The sequence below is a fragment of the Melampsora larici-populina genome (genome assembly GCF_000204055.1).
Source record: "Melampsora larici-populina 98AG31 unplaced genomic scaffold MELLAscaffold_16, whole genome shotgun sequence".
Classification (NCBI taxonomy): Eukaryota; Fungi; Basidiomycota; class Pucciniomycetes; order Pucciniales; family Melampsoraceae; genus Melampsora; species Melampsora laricis-populina.
Genome location: NW_006768780.1, coordinates 493,925 through 509,589, shown reverse-complemented (window position 1 = coordinate 509,589; position 15,665 = coordinate 493,925). Strand labels below are relative to the sequence as shown.

At 39.9% G+C, this 15,665-nt stretch overlaps 4 protein-coding genes across 4 annotated transcripts; 2 read left to right on the top strand and 2 right to left on the bottom strand.

Moving 5' to 3' along the window:
- Positions 1–736: 736 nt before the first annotated feature.
- MELLADRAFT_62791 (uncharacterized protein) lies at positions 737–1,809 on the bottom strand (the record flags this gene model as incomplete). Its single annotated transcript, XM_007409435.1, has 2 exons — positions 737–1,147; positions 1,528–1,809. 2 exons carry the CDS (start codon positions 1,807–1,809, stop codon positions 737–739), a joined length of 693 nt encoding a protein of 230 aa, XP_007409497.1.
- An 8,469-nt stretch (positions 1,810–10,278) lies between these two features.
- MELLADRAFT_62790 (uncharacterized protein) lies at positions 10,279–10,659 on the top strand (the record flags this gene model as incomplete). The annotated part of the gene is made up of 1 exon (XM_007409602.1): positions 10,279–10,659. One exon carries the CDS (start codon positions 10,279–10,281, stop codon positions 10,657–10,659), a length of 381 nt encoding a protein of 126 aa, XP_007409664.1.
- A 125-nt stretch (positions 10,660–10,784) lies between these two features.
- MELLADRAFT_71759 (uncharacterized protein) lies at positions 10,785–11,700 on the top strand (the record flags this gene model as incomplete). The annotated part of the gene is made up of 4 exons (XM_007409603.1): positions 10,785–10,902; positions 10,962–11,072; positions 11,154–11,231; positions 11,302–11,700. The coding sequence occupies 4 exons, from the start codon at positions 10,795–10,797 to the stop codon at positions 11,377–11,379; spliced, it is 375 nt and encodes a 124-aa protein (XP_007409665.1).
- Positions 11,701–12,360: 660 nt separating this feature from the next.
- MELLADRAFT_35627 (uncharacterized protein) lies at positions 12,361–15,571 on the bottom strand (the record flags this gene model as incomplete). The annotated part of the gene is made up of 3 exons (XM_007409434.1): positions 12,361–13,922; positions 13,999–14,202; positions 14,254–15,571. The coding sequence occupies 3 exons, from the start codon at positions 15,569–15,571 to the stop codon at positions 12,361–12,363; spliced, it is 3,084 nt and encodes a 1,027-aa protein (XP_007409496.1).
- Between the last annotated feature and the right edge of the window lie 94 nt (positions 15,572–15,665).

Genomic DNA, 15,665 nt, shown 5'->3' with positions numbered 1-15,665 from the left:
TTAAACAGGATGCATGAAAGTGGCCATCACAGCATTGCATGTAATTTCAAGTGTTGTTGATCATATCTCGTGATATGTATTTTTGACTCAGTCAAAGATTGAAATGTTGGAAGTCCAACTTCTTTGAGGAAATACATTGGGGTATCTCTTTCCTTGACGTATATGTTTCGGATAATTGGAAAGCTGATGGTGAAGTAGGGTGAAGTGAATGATGATGGTCAAAGTCAAAGTGAAGGTATGTGGGACTGGCAGAGTCAAGTCGGTGTTGGTGACTGTTGTAATTTGGCCGGCTGACCCTCGCTCGAAGCATATTATACATAGACCAACATGCAGAATACAGATTATCCCAATACCGCGTGACTTTCAAGTCTTTCTTCATCATCACATGGGTAATGTACGGCTCAACCAAACTTATGTTAAGTTTGCGGCTCAACATGTTCTTGTAAGAGGACCATGTAAGTGGAATGCAAAAGGACAAGGATATCCAAGCAGCCTTGTTTAGATTCTTTCATCTTATTAAATGAATCTGAGACTGTGAGGAATGTGGACTACAAAAGACAAACAGTTGTACATAACCAAGCAACAAAAAATCAAAAAGGATCATAACGCAACATAGAAAACCATTAAAAAATCTACTAATGTACTCAACGTAGACAAATCAAGAGGAAAAGGAGGTAAACAAGGAAGAGATTAATTACAAGGCCCAAGAAGATGCGCAACGAAAGAAAAGGAGCCTTCAAAGCCAACTCGGGTCGATAGGTCCAAGATCATCCTCATCGTCAACCACGAGTATCTTTGCGTGACGTGCAATCCGCTGCCTGAATGCTTTCACGAGGTAAGATCTTCGATCCCGGTTTGGTTGATCAAGAAAGTCGTCCGGGTCAGTGTGACGGAGTTGAAGGTTTCGAGACTCGGCGTGATCGTTAAGGCTTCGTAGGTAAGAATCAGAAGGTGGGCAGGACCTTCTGATAAAGATCGGTGATGGCATCTTGAATGGCCGAAAGAGAGTCGATTGGGATAAATTGCAGCCGATTGGTAGGTTGTGATCGTGCTGAATTTTCACGTCCGATGACTCGGCTAATCTCGAAGCCCGGTAACTTGTTGAGGTGCGGATGGCTTTGAGAGAGCGAGAAGATCGGATAAGCGCCTATTGAATTGATTGAATTTATGAAGAAACAGTTGATGAGCATTGTTCTTGAGATTGAAAAGAGAATGAATTATAATGTGAATGTGAATTATTTACCTGGATTCGGGCCATTGTGAACAGACGATGATAACAAGCCCTTGCATACTGTTGAACAGATGCAAAGCAAGCTCGAGGGAAGAGATTGTTGGGAGGAGAAAAAAATCGGAAGTGGTTGAGGACCAAGTAAACGGCCGGTTGGAGAATTGAGAAAAGGTGTTTGGCCAGCGGGTCGGTTGATAACCGAAGTTGAGAAAGCCAAAGGGGCTAAAGTAAAAAAGGATTGCATACGAAAAGGATCAGTAAGAGCTCAAGAGACGAAGACACAAGTGAAAGCGACGTACATTGAGGGGAAAGTTGAGTTGAGTGGATCTCGGGTTGAAGATCTGGCGGAGGGTGACATCAAACGACTTCATCGCTGAGACTTGGGCCTTGGAGGTGAGAGATTCAGCCTGATAGTAGGCAATATTAAAATCAGAGAAGATGATCGGTCTGATTTTGGTGGATGAGGTGATGGCAATCGTGATGTTTATGAAAATTTGAGATGCCAGTGAGAGAAGATGGATGAGGAAGTAGGGCTGAGATGGTGAGGAGGACTCAGCGGATTTGGAGAAGAAACTAGGCATGATGAATGTGGGTGGTGTTTTTAAGGAAATAGTAAATCAAAGTGGTATATCCTTTGTGTTTGGAAGAATTTATAAAGAAAGCTGAGGATGGATGATTGCTTACATCAAGTCGAAGGAAAGGGCACTTTATATCTCCCCAGGATATCCCAGCTATCGTCCATAAACATTTGTGACAATGTAGACTAACCTTTATTCGCAGGATAGAACCCTCACAGGCACATGGGGTTTTGCTGTTTTGCTTCGAAGGCATCGAGCGTCAATATTCAGGGCAGCCAGCCATCATCTTTTTTATTTCTCGGTTCACATTTCTAATCTCACGATCCGCTGCTGATTACCTTGTGTCTCTGTTGCATTACATGATATGACAGACTCCTGCCTGCAAGTCCAACGCCAAGGAATTGGAGCTTACTGAGGGACAAATGACTGGATGATGAGGCCATGATATACGTGAATTACTCAGCATTCGAGAATCATTTTGCTGGAAAGCAAAGTCAATGGACAGTGTGCGACCAATCAAGCTTTACTATTTCATTGTTTCGCCGCGGCCAGGACATCAACCTACTCAGATTATACCTGACTTCAGCTGTATGAGCTTCAGACGAAAAGCGCATATTTCCTTTGCCGTTTTTGCATCTAGTATCATGCTTGACTGGCAGACGCAGCAACATGCCGAATCACCGAGCAAAAGCTTGTTGTTTTCTGGCAGAGTTACGGTGGCTCTGAAGTGTGACCTGAGTCGCATTGTCAGAATTGTGAAGAATGTCATTCCTGGCCTTGAGAACAGCGCCATTGCACAAGTGCCGGCCCTGGCGGACCCTGTTTGGCCATATCTTCTCCAGATCATCGACGTGAGCTAAGAAGAGAACAATGCTTGACTGTCATGAAATGTAAATTCAAGATGATGATAAAGGCTGATAGGAGATCATAACAATGAAATAATGTTGATAGAATCAGACAGATCAGGATGGACAGTGCAATAGGATGTAGATGGGTTTTTAGGTTTATGAAAGAAAGAAAATGTTGTCAAAATCCCATAAAATGGAAGATTGCCATGGGTCTAGACATTATCATGGGTTGGCACTTGCTCAGCCGGGCTTTTCTGGCATCAAGAATGTCAATTTTGTGGTTTTGAGCAATGTGACTCAAGTGGCACTTTGTAAGAGCCACCATATTACGATGGAAAAGAGAGGAGGGTGAAACCTCAAATCCCAAATCCCAAACCCTGTATTGCCCTGTCCAGATACTTAACTCTCACCAATCCCCACCAAAACGGCATAGAAACAATCCAGACAATGCTAGAGACAATTCCAGACGGCTTCTGATTGACAATGTCATTGAGTCATCAGATCAAAGTAAAGAGTAAGTCTCCAGATCATCAAAAACAATTAAAATTCAAGGTGATAAGTAATGTAATAACTATGGATTCTTTCCACTTTTTTCTTGAAGAAACAGTCTTTGGATCTAGGATCTTATGCTAGAATTACGTCAATTGAGACTTATTGCAATCAAAATCAAGATCAACTTGTTCATAAATGAAACATTGCTGTATTTATCTAGAAAGTATTAAAATGATTATTTATCAATACCCTTTTATGCTTCCTCAAAACAAACCAAACTATGGTGATTCCAAGTCAAACATGAAGGAACATATTGTACATTGGGAATTCCAAAAGAAATCTCAATTGACAATTCTTTCAAAAACCCAATAAACATCCAGGAATCAATAACAAGTTTAATTGAATTGATCTTATAATCCAAGACATTCAAAGTTTTGTTTTTTGAGCAGATCAGAGCAAGGCATGAAATTAATACATTTGAATGTACAGACCCTTTTTATACGGATCATTCCTCAAGCTTTCAATTTCAAAAGCCCTTTGTATTTTTGACAGGTATCAATTGATGCCCAATAATGATGCCCAACCTCAGATCTGGAGTTTTTGAGGAGGCAAGGCTATTTTTGGGACCCTCACACCCCATGGCTTTTTGAAAATAGCTTTTTGAATGGATCAGATGATTGTTTCATCTATAATTTGAGTTTTTTAGTGTTCAATTTTTTCATTATTGAATTGGCACCCTTCTGAGATTAAAAGAGGCTTGATGACAGCAACTATATAAGTTGATCTGTTCTATGGTTTGTTGGGACACTGGACCAACTGACTTTGGGTTCTGGTGTGGGCCTTTGAATCCCAATTGAATCTACCAAAATAGATTAAGCTATCTTCCTTGGTACACACAGAATGTTTGTATTTATGACCAGTGACACTTCCTTTCTCAAACCTCTCCTCTGTTCTGGTTGTCCCTTGCCTTGCCCATGAGGACATGTACACCTTGCACCTCATATCATACAGATAGATCATGATATCAAAAGACAAAACCAAGTATGCAGCAGCCATACCAGAGATATAAATCCTATTCATCACCTCAGGGCAATAATTGTCAACACAAAAGACTGTCATGCAATCCAAGGAACAGTCTAAGGGACTACTCAAAGATGATATGCAACTCAAAAATTGGGGTGAGCTGGACTGAAGGTTGGGTATGATTGATTGATGATATAGGTAAATTCCTGACTCCTGTGGGATATATGAAATTGTCATTTGGGCAGAGGCATCATCAAGCTGTATTCTGTGTGTTATTAGCAGGACATATTACCAACCAATAATAGACCAATCAGCACAAATAAAGACTAGTTAAGCAGTGTTGTCCACTGTCACGTGGCATTGAGATGATTAGCAAGACCAATGAAAGACCAGTGATCATAGACCAATCATCACACATCAAGACTAGTCAAAGAATGTTGTAGGCTGACACTTGGTGTTGAGACCAGTAGGGGATCTCTGCAGGGTTTGCTACAAGGTGTTATGGATTGCAGTATGAGGAAAGGTGAGGGAAAGATAAATTGAGGGTCTGGGTTCACTATGCACTTCTGATTGTGAAATCAGTATGGGGGTGCAGACAAGTAAAGTGACATGATGTACAAAACACACCTGGGTGCAAGCCACTGTAAGGTTTGGTATAACCTTCACTGAAGTCCGGAAACTTTGTCTGGCACAACTCACTTGAGAGCACTAACTATGAACTTCTTTATATATTACAAGGCTAAAACTAGCTCCAGAAAGTCCAAAATAAGGCTCTCAGATGAGTGAGGACTTTCCAAAGCCGGGCGTTGAGGATAAAGGTAAAGTGAAATCTAGCTAATCACATGATCCTAATACCATGACCTATTGCCTCCTGTGTAACCCTTACAGTCACACCGCAAAAACAAGGTGGATTGTCCCAAACAGCTTATACCCCTTGTTGTAAGAACTTGGGACATGATTTTCTACCAAATTTTTCACTTCCAGAAAGCAAGAAACACAGTGATAAGGCTTGTCAAAAAGCCCTCAAGACTGAATGAATTCTACCTTCAAGTGGCTGTGGTGTCTGTTGGACTGCATTTCTAATGACCATAGACAACACTGAGACAGCTACACTGCAATAAACTACCATGGATTTTGTGTGCAGTGAAGCCGAGTGAAGTTAACAAGAATCCTACCTTTAGGATAGTGTAGCTTGTCATTTTATGCTACGCTATAAGCCACTGTAGCTGAGTTTTGTGCCTCTACACTACAATACAGGGTCAAAAGTTGGTAACCTGGAGATTTCCTGGGACTCTGTCTAGGGTATCTGGAGTTCATTCATGCATAGATCAGGCTAGCTGTAGCTTAGAGCATCTGCACTGTGGTGGGAGTATTTTTTGTAAATCTTGCGTTCCTGAGTGCAAAATTCAAACATGTGTGTTTTATCCAAGTTGGTAACTGCATGAAATCCACTATGGGATGATTTACTGTCTGCTTTACCTACACTGCTGGCAGAGATACCTTGGATTTCCAAATCTGAGGTATCCTTGGATATACAATCCCTTGGACTGTGTGTCTGAGGAATAAATCCAAGGCTTTCTTTGCCCCAGAGCAAGGTTGAAATCACTTCACTATGCACAGCTATATGTTGTATCACTAGCACTATAATAGTGCACATGTTCTCACACAAACAAGTGGTTGCAGAACAGCACAGGAATCCTGAGCCATCTCTGCAAGAGCAGGAAAAGCACCTGAGTTGTCCTACATCACACAAAGTAGTGAGGAATCATAGTATTAGTCAAGAGGATGAAAGGAAAACTTACCTTCCACCTTGAACACAGCAAGCCACCAATCAGCAGGACCTTCCCAGACATGCAGCCCTCCATCTCATGACTAACATCATTGTCAGGAGAAGGCATTGAAGCAAATACATTGTACTTGTCATCTGTAACAGTGCAATCTTGCTGATTTTATACCTTCAGCATAACAGTATAAGATGAATTGAAAGAAAATCAAGATGAAAGATAAGAAATTGATTATAAAGAAACTGGATAATGGCTCAATTTAAAAAGTACATTTGTTGGGGGGAGATGGAGTGGAATGTAAAGTATGATTATTGGAAGGATGCTGTTTAAATCAAAATTTTTGATAATAAATCTAGATATATAAGTCACAAGCAATGGTCCAAGGGGATCAAGGCAGGTTATTTCATACTTTTCATTTGAAACTCACTTTTGATCATGATTTTGATGGGGTGCACTGGTATGGTAGACGTGGTGGGGGAAAGTGGATGATAGAAGGTCACAAGGTGGATGGGTGGGGCAAAGTATGACAGAGGTGAACTCATGTATGTGTAGACCTTGCATGCTAAAGGAAAGATAAACAAGGGTCCTAACAAAGCACAGGACTTCTAATTGTTTGGGGGCAGAGCCTGATGAAATTTCATTAAATTATCTATCAGTGCACACTGCAGTACACTAACGGTACTCAAAGTTGTGTATACTTTGCCGTGCATAGTTTTTTTGTGTTTTTTTCGCAACTACAAACAACTTGGAAAAAGTATGTTTCTTGATTGTAGCTCAAAGATATGTACTTTTAAGCCAAAAACATAGTTTTCCCTGGTTGTGTGAAGTTGTGAAAAAAGAAAAGAAAACTATGCACAGCAAAGTATACACAACTTTGAGTACCGTAACTATGTGGACCACTATATGCGTGGACACACTGCCAAAACTTATGAGTGTAATGGACATACCACTATAGAAATTTTGGACTTTTGTATGGGGCTGTGCATCAACCACTATCACAAAAACTAATTTTTCACAGGGTAGTGCCACAGCACTTTCACAAGACTACCACTATCCATTGTGTAGTGATTTTGACCTTGCCCAGAGATTGCCTTGGATTGATTACTTGGACACCATGCCCGAGTCTATTACCATGCAAGTATGCCTCAGATTTTCCAATCCAAGGCATCTTTGTTGGCAGTACTAGTTCCTACAATAAATCAAGTTGTAGGGGCTTGTAGACTTTACCACATGGGGTAAAAAATTTGACACAGTTGTATGGACTGTGTATTTTAGCAATAACCTGACACTAAATCATGTTGTTAATGCAACCATAGTGGGTGCTCTCAGCGGGCTGTTTTTAAGCTACGCTACCTTGCCTTATCAGCTGCGGGTACATTAGCTGTCTCAATGTTGCCATAGAGTGTGATCACTCAGCTGGGTGACAAGAGGAAAAATTCACTTGTTGTGATCAGGTGATGGATGGGAAATATCAGGCAGTGCAGAAGCAGATCATGAAAGTCACTTTTACCAGATTTGTTTTGTGCTGTGAGAGGCCACGCCAGGCCACACCTGAAGCGCAACTGGTACATCAAACCATCTGTTTTTCAAAAGAACCTTACCAAGGTGCACCTTAAAGGCCACACCCCCGTCCAGATTGTGACATCTCTACATGTATTTCACGGGTCTGGTTAGGTCATTGCAAGGAACAAAATTGGTTCAATATCATACCAAATTCAAAATGAGAGATTGGTTTCTACTATCCATGACTTCCAACTTGAAAAAGAGAAATAAGATCTTGATTTTGTGATGAGTGTATCTTTTGAATTGATGGTGATGTCATGATACAGATGGTTGGGTTTAGGTATTTAATTGTGAAAGCAACAAAAAAACGGAGTTTCATATATATTCTAATGTGATAGGTCATGGCTGTACAACGAATAAAAAGATCAATCTTTACTTTTTTGTTAACTCTTCCTTTAATTCTTCTTTTCTTCATGAATTTTCCAAATAATGTGACTCTTAATCAGTTCGGTCGATTTGATTGATGATGATGATTTGATAAGGAAAATGAGTTTGAAGGTCATCTTTTTGACGTCGAGTATAACTTTGTTGTCTTGACCCATACCAGCCCATTCGAGACTGAGATAATCAATTGAACCAGTTTCTGAATCCCAACATGCTAAGAGATGTGCCTTCTTGATGGCAGTGGCGAGTCGAGCAAATGCAACCAAATCAATAGGATTGATAGAAGTACTAGGTGATTCTATAATAGTACAAGCGAAATGTGAACGAAATCGAAGTGCATCACCTAACAAAAGCCAAATAGCAAGAGTTAGTCACTGGTTTGTCTCAAAAGACTTGAGGATCATAGAAATGATAAAAAACGAGAAGAAAAAAAGACTTACTATGTACGACACGGTTTATGCCACATGGCCGTGGTCCACGTGGATGCTCTGAGGTCGGGGCCGTCGCAAGCGATAGCTGAGTCGCTGACTGCATGGGACTTTTCACAGGAAAAATGCACTTGTCCGCTTATAATTGACCAAGGCCCACGCTCGCCGCGCGAGGCTGAGGCGAGCACGGGACTTATGAGGACTTATGCCAAACTTGCACAAACTCATTGCTCACCGTGAAATTTTTTGCAGGAGCTACCTTGCAAGCCATTTGCACTGCTCCCTACCGAGGATTCATATTTGGTCCCAAGAGAAAAGATGTCTGCACTTCTGTTGCGCACAGTGTACGCTGGCGGCTGAGCAATGAGTTTGTGCGCCTTTGGCATAAGTCCCTCGCTCGCCTCAGCCTCGCGCGGTGACCGTGGGACTTTCTGAGTTTATTGGCTGCTTTGTATATGATTACATATTTGTTGGACATGCGAAAGTATCTATCAATGTGGATGATTTTGCTTGTGGTTGATCATAGAGCGCAAGCGAAGCACGTGAACCGCCTCATTTGTCTCTCCTCATTAACCGCAGAAGTTGAAACAAATCCTTAAATGGCAAGGTCATGGATTCGCAAGGATTACAGCAATTTGGCCAAGTACATAAGGTGCTTTCAAACTAGGAAAAAGTCGAAATGTTCACAAGAAAAAATGTGAACTGTGTAATTATTTCGCAACTGTGTAATTACAATACATCTGATACATCGCTGTAGTGCAATCACAAAGTTCAACTTTGTATTTGGAGGGGGCCTCCCAGAGCCTCCCTCCTCCTCCCTCGTAGGGCTTCACAATTTTGAAGGAGCAAAAAAGCATGTAATGAAAAACTATGATTGCACTACAGTCTTGTATCACATGTATTGTAATTACACAGTTGACGATTTTTCTGGTGAACATTTCAACTTTTTCCTAGTTTGAAAGCACCTATAGCATTTCACGAATTAAGACCTTTTGGAAAAACAAAGATAGATTGGGGGTACAACAATCTCACGAGTATGTTGATACACTAATTATACGCACATACAGCTTCACGTTTTCCTGCCGGCCTCGAACAATCATTGGATGGACTTTGTGCCAAGCTTTGCGGGTTTGAGTCAGTATAAAACAGACGGAGTGTATCACTATCATCATCTCTTGCAGCTTGTTAATTATTATTTTCTCGCGACTTGCAACATATCGCAGCGATCTTTCTACCTATCTGCAAAAGCACCACGGACAATTCCGATAACTCTCCTTTTGAAGTACGAATCCCGTCTTCCCAAGTCACACCAGCTTTCACGGACGATGATCTACTTGACAATTTTTATGTTATGCCTTGGTTCCATCTCGGCCAAGTAAGTGCTCTGAAAATTTACAAGCCCATTGGATCTGGGTCAAGTGTCAGCGGCATTCTCCAAGACTCATACTTCTGAATTGTTTACAGACCAGCATCCTGCAATAAACCTCAATCGGTATTTTCCTCCGTAGTCGTATTTGGTGATTCGTATTCAGGTTGGTGCCGTAACCATGAGATGAATTATCGCACCAGATACTGATGGGAATGTCGCTTGTTTCAATACCACCCGTACAATAAAACCTGGGTACAAAGACAACGGTCATAATCCCTCAGCGCCTCTGCAAAGTAAGTGCTTGGGTTCGAATAATGTTGCAAGACCCTGGCGGTGCCAATCTAAAACCTTCATAGAATTATAGCTAACAATTTGCACCGGTATTTTAGATTCGGTATTCGAGGCACTCGGGAAAGCTTCCATTGGTGTTCAGTGGCCAAACACTCTGGTGAAAAGGTTGTCCGCTCAGCACCCAGTCAAATTACATGACTACGCATAGTGGGCCATGTTCCTTTCCAAATGATTATTTCACGTACTTCACTTGCCAGAGCCGAGCAGTACTTCAGAACTCGCCACTAAATATGTACGCTGACATGGTTTTGGGGTTGATCAGTAACAACGCTCATGCGAACCAGAATCTTACGAAATTTGCGGTGACCGTTCCGGATACTAGAGCACAGATTCAGACTTACCTTTCCGATCTAGAAGCATCAAAGGTCAATCATGGTACGAAGGAAGTTCTGTACATAATGTGGGTCGGCATCAACCCAGTAGACGCGATCTGGACAGATGCCGTTGACCCTGATACCAATGGTGGCAAAGGAGCACAACATTTCACCGACTCATTATACGTGAACGCTACCGCAAGAGTACAAAGACAACTTCAAGAAGTTCAATATCAAATACAACATTTGCGCGACAATCATAACGTGAAAAAGTTGAGTCCAACTGCCTGCTCATAAACTTGGAAAAACTAAGCGTGCTTCTGCTCAGTTGGCACATTTGTAGCCATCATCTGATGTGGTGGGCTGACAATGAAACCAATTCTGCCCAGGTTCCCTTCGAAATTTATGATCATTACTGTACCGAACACATCCATGACCCCACTTGAACATGCAGGTGTTAAAAAATGGACAAATGGTAATAAACAAAAATCAGAGGTGCTTTTGAGTATGTTGCGAGCACTCATCAAACAATACAATGATGTGAGTATCTCTTATCCAAAAGTTTCCAATTCTAGGCTAATGTATATTTTGATCATCAGGGTCTGTTCTCGACTTTTGCGAAACCCCAATTCAAGGATAGTCCAGACTGTGGCCCGAAAGTCTATGACATATCGAATATATGGAACTTTATAGTGACTCATCCCAAAAAGGTTGGTGTTGAATTATATCCATCAAGCCCTTCCGATTCTTGATATCGCGTTATCTGATTAAACGCTTTTATTCCTTACTAGTACGGAATCAAAAACCTCACTGACAGTTGTTTTACCAATAACACTGTTTGTCACAACGTTGATGAATACTTCTTTTGGGTAAGCTCTCTTTTGCTATTGGATTGTAAACCGTTAAGCTTATCTTTTCTACAACGAATTTATGACGTAGGATTACATTCACGTAACACCTAAAGTTCAAAGATTATTTGGCGAGGACATATATAAATTTGTCTCGTGCAACTTCTGAGAATTCTAGAATTGTCTTTGGGGTATTGGATGATCGACTCGTTTGTTTCTTGGGAAGAGGAAAATTCCTCATTACCACTATGCTTCTTGATATATCACTTTCTTTTGTTAGTTTCGTTCATCACATATATGTTGTTGTCTGCCTAGTCGATTTAGATAACAAAGGACATCAATGTTTTCTCTGTTTTATATTCTCAATTTGCATTTCTAACGATAACGCCCTCCGTCAGAAATCTTACAAATCCCTGTCTTGGTGTAGTTCAGTTGTACCTGTCAATATAACAAATTTGTTCACAAACTCAATCAGAAAGTTTCTTTCAGGATAGATCTGTTGTAGGTCGGTGAACATGATGTATGTATTGGTTAGGTCCAGGAGAATTGATTATCCACTCCGGATTCCACCGATGAGGCTTTACTATCCTCGATATATTTCCATGTCAGACATGAAAAAAGACGTCTCAAAGGCCAGGAGTTAAAGGCCTTAACACAATTTGAAGACTTGCTACCCTTTCGAGTGAAACCCGCTCAGGAACTCAAGCTAGGTTTTGTGAGCTCTTTCAGGGCACCCGTGAGTTGAATTATAAAATTGTATCGAGAACTGAATTGCAATCGAACCATTGTGCTCAAAAAGTATCAAGTCCAAGAGACTGTCTACCTCCTTCTTCAACATAAAGTGGGTATCTCATCTCACGATGACTCAGTATGAAGAAAATATTACGAATTTTGGTAATTATATAAAAATAAATACATCTAATGCAGCTCCCAACTTTCCAAAGCTGAAGAGACCCCCAAAAAACCTCAAAAAATAATACAATTCAAAATCAAAATGCAAAGAAAAAGATCTAAAAAAAGTGAATAATCAATACAAACTAAAGAATCACCAAAGAAAAAATTATCATCACATGATTTCAAACAAAAAAAAAAACATTGTATATATACTTTTTTCTTTATATTTTTTCATTTTCATTCATGAATCATTCCCTTAAACAAATACCCATCGATTTCCTACTTTCTTTTGAAAAACTTCAATAGGACTCAACTCGAAATCTAATCCAGGTCCACCAAACCTAGGTTGAACAAAACAAACTCTTTGAGTTTCATCTTCTTTTTGATCTTCCTGAATTCTTTGCAAAGGTTTAATTCCTTCTAATGTTTTAAATGTACAAAGTGATTTTCCAATCACCGGTAACCAAGCTTGATTCACTTTAGTGATGCCTTTAATCCAAATCCGATTCTTAGTTTTAATTAATTCTTGAAAAACTATAAATTCCGGTGAATTAATCGAAGAAGAAGTAAACAAGATTGACGAAGGATGAATAAAGACATCTTCTTTAATTCCTATGGTTCTATAAGCAATCAAATGATTTTTGTTTTGATGAGTTTTATTGAAAGTGGATGAATTAGGTAAAAGACTAGTTTTGATAGCTACTTGATCAATAAACGAAGCTGTAATCAATTGTCTTAAAACTTTCAATTGTAATTCATTAGGAGGTCTTAAATCAGATAAGAATTCAATCAATCCTTCACCAACTTGATTTTTTTGTACAATCTTAGTAATCTGTTTTCTTAATTTATGAATCTCTTCCATAGCTTTTAATCGTAAAAAGTTGTCTTCACAAAACTTACTTGATCCTGATCGATTAAATTCATATGCTCCAACAACAGATAAACTTTTAAATAAATCACTCATCCCTTCTCCTAATCTGGAATATTGTTGTTGAACTTGATAAAACCGTTTACGTTTAGATTTTCGAATTTCTTTTAATTTTAATTCTTCATTGGTCATTTCATGAATCTCGGCTCCTAATTGTTCATCATCTGATCCACCATCTTCACTCGTAATCACATCTTCATGTAAGAACGGATCTCCAACAGAAAGAATCGATACTAAAGCTATCACATATGGTAAACAACCATGTTGAGATCCTGAAACTAACATCCTAGCAAACCTAGGTGTAAGAGGGTACTGTGCCATGACCCTACCTAACTCAGTGATCCTAGCTTCCATGACTTTTTCTCCATCTAAACACCAATGATCAAACCCTTTTTGAAAAGTAAGTGCACCTAAATGAGCCAATCCGACTTCAGCTTTCCTTAATGAATATCGATCAGGTGGAGTAGGAAATGGAAAATTCGTCACTGTATCAATATTCATCGATTTCATTTGTAAAACGATTCCATCGATTGGCATTCTTTGAATCTCCGGTTTAGAATAATCTTGAAAATAATTTTCGAATACTGCCGAAGAATAAAGTCGATAACAATGTCCTGGTCCTGTTCTACCTGCTCGACCTGATCTTTGTGATGCTGATGCTTTGGAAATCCAATCGATTTCAAAAGATTGAATTCCACTACTCAAATCATAATGTCGTTCTTTGGCTCTTCCACTATCGATTACATATCTAATATTTGGGATCGTTAATGAGGTTTCAGCTACATTGGTGGCTATCACAACTAATCGGGAATCTTCTGGTGGATCTTCAAAAACCTTCATTTGTTCTTCAGTAGGAAGAAGTGAATAGAGAGGTAAGATATACATCGGTACTGTTTTCATTTGGCAAAGTGTTGGTAAGTTTGCTGAGAGAATACATAAAATGAAAACCAAGATAGAAAACCGTACCATCACTATCTTCCATCAAATCAAGACCATTCTCGTCCATATCGTCTTCATCCTCAGTATCAAGTGCCTCTGGATCGTCTTCTGCTTCATGACCTTCATCCACATCCGCAGCCAAATCATGAGTATCTTTCCCAAGTTGAATATCTTCAACTTCGACCGTATCCGTATTCAACTCAGATTCCTTGATGATTGTTTCATCATTGCCTTTCGTATAAGGTCTACGAGATTCCAATTTAATAAACGATTTAGATTGACGTTTTTTTCTTTCTTCAATGGCTTTTTTTCCATACTTTGTTGAAAGCTTTTTACAAAGGTTCATGATTTCTAATTGACCAGTTAAGAAAATTAAAATCCCACCAGGTGGTAATCTAGTATGAACTTTACTTGCTTTCTTATACGCTTCTGTTATATAATCTCCATTAGTTTTCCGATTGAAATGTACAGAGACGGGAAATTGTCTTGCTGCAATCGTGATTACAGGTGGAGGTTCTGAAAAAAGTGTAGTGTTGAGGGTGAAATCGGTCACTCTTAAAGTGGCCGACATGATGATCAATCGTAAAGGAGTCACTTGATTAGTTTGAGTATTTTCCTTCGGTTTGTTCAATTGTTCACGCCACATTTTCAGACGTAGTCGAACGATTCGACTCAAAACCCCAATGAGGACATCAGTATTCACACTCCTTTCATGAGCTTCATCCACAATAATCACACTATATTTAGTTAAAAGAAAATCAGCAGCTAGTTCTCTAAGTAATACACCATCCGTCATAAACTTCAATCTAGTTTGTTTTTCAGTAGTAGCCTCATATCGAATTTGAAAAGCTACCACACCTTTTCCTTTTAATCCCATTTCATTTTCAACTCTGCTAGCCATACTAACAGCTGCAACCCTACGAGGTTGGGTAATCCCTATCATCCCAGGATTATCGCCATCTTCCTTACCCCATCCTGCTTCATAAAGAAATTGTGGTAATTGAGTCGTTTTTCCACTACCTGTTTCTCCACAAATCACTACTACCGGATGTCGTCTGATCGCATCCATCACCGTATGTTCTTCTGCAAAGATGGGAAGTAGAGATCTGGATGCTTTGATTTCTTCTGATCTTGTGAGTGGTACGTTGATGGTCTTTTGGTGAAGGAAAAGATCGGTTTCAGGGAGATCGAGTGGAGCACCTAGTGGTCCACATTTAGTATCGGAGTGTTTAGGTCGAGGGTTGGGTTGTGTAGATATGAGAGTAGGCGGAGGCTCGTCGTCTTGATTTAGCGTGGGTTCCTCGGATTGATGATCATCGACTTGGAGTAATTGTGCATTTGCCCAATCTCGAAAACTACCTTTGACTCGTTCCGACCTACCTTCATTTAAGTCAGACTCTTTCATTTCTTCATCCAATGACTCTTCATCTTCATCATTTACTCCAAATTGACAACCTGTCCATTCCTCTTCTTCGTCGTCTTGAGGATCTTGCTCATCTGACGATTTTGATTTCGTTTCTTCGTCATCACTTGAGCTATCGTAAGCTGAATCAGAACTATTGAAAGAATCTTCATCTGATTCAATCACATTGTCATTCATAGCTTTTTTGGATTTCTTCCATCCGGCAGTCTTAGGTTTACGTTTCGAGACAACACGGGTAACTGCATTAGGTGCAAGTGCACTTCCGAGGGTT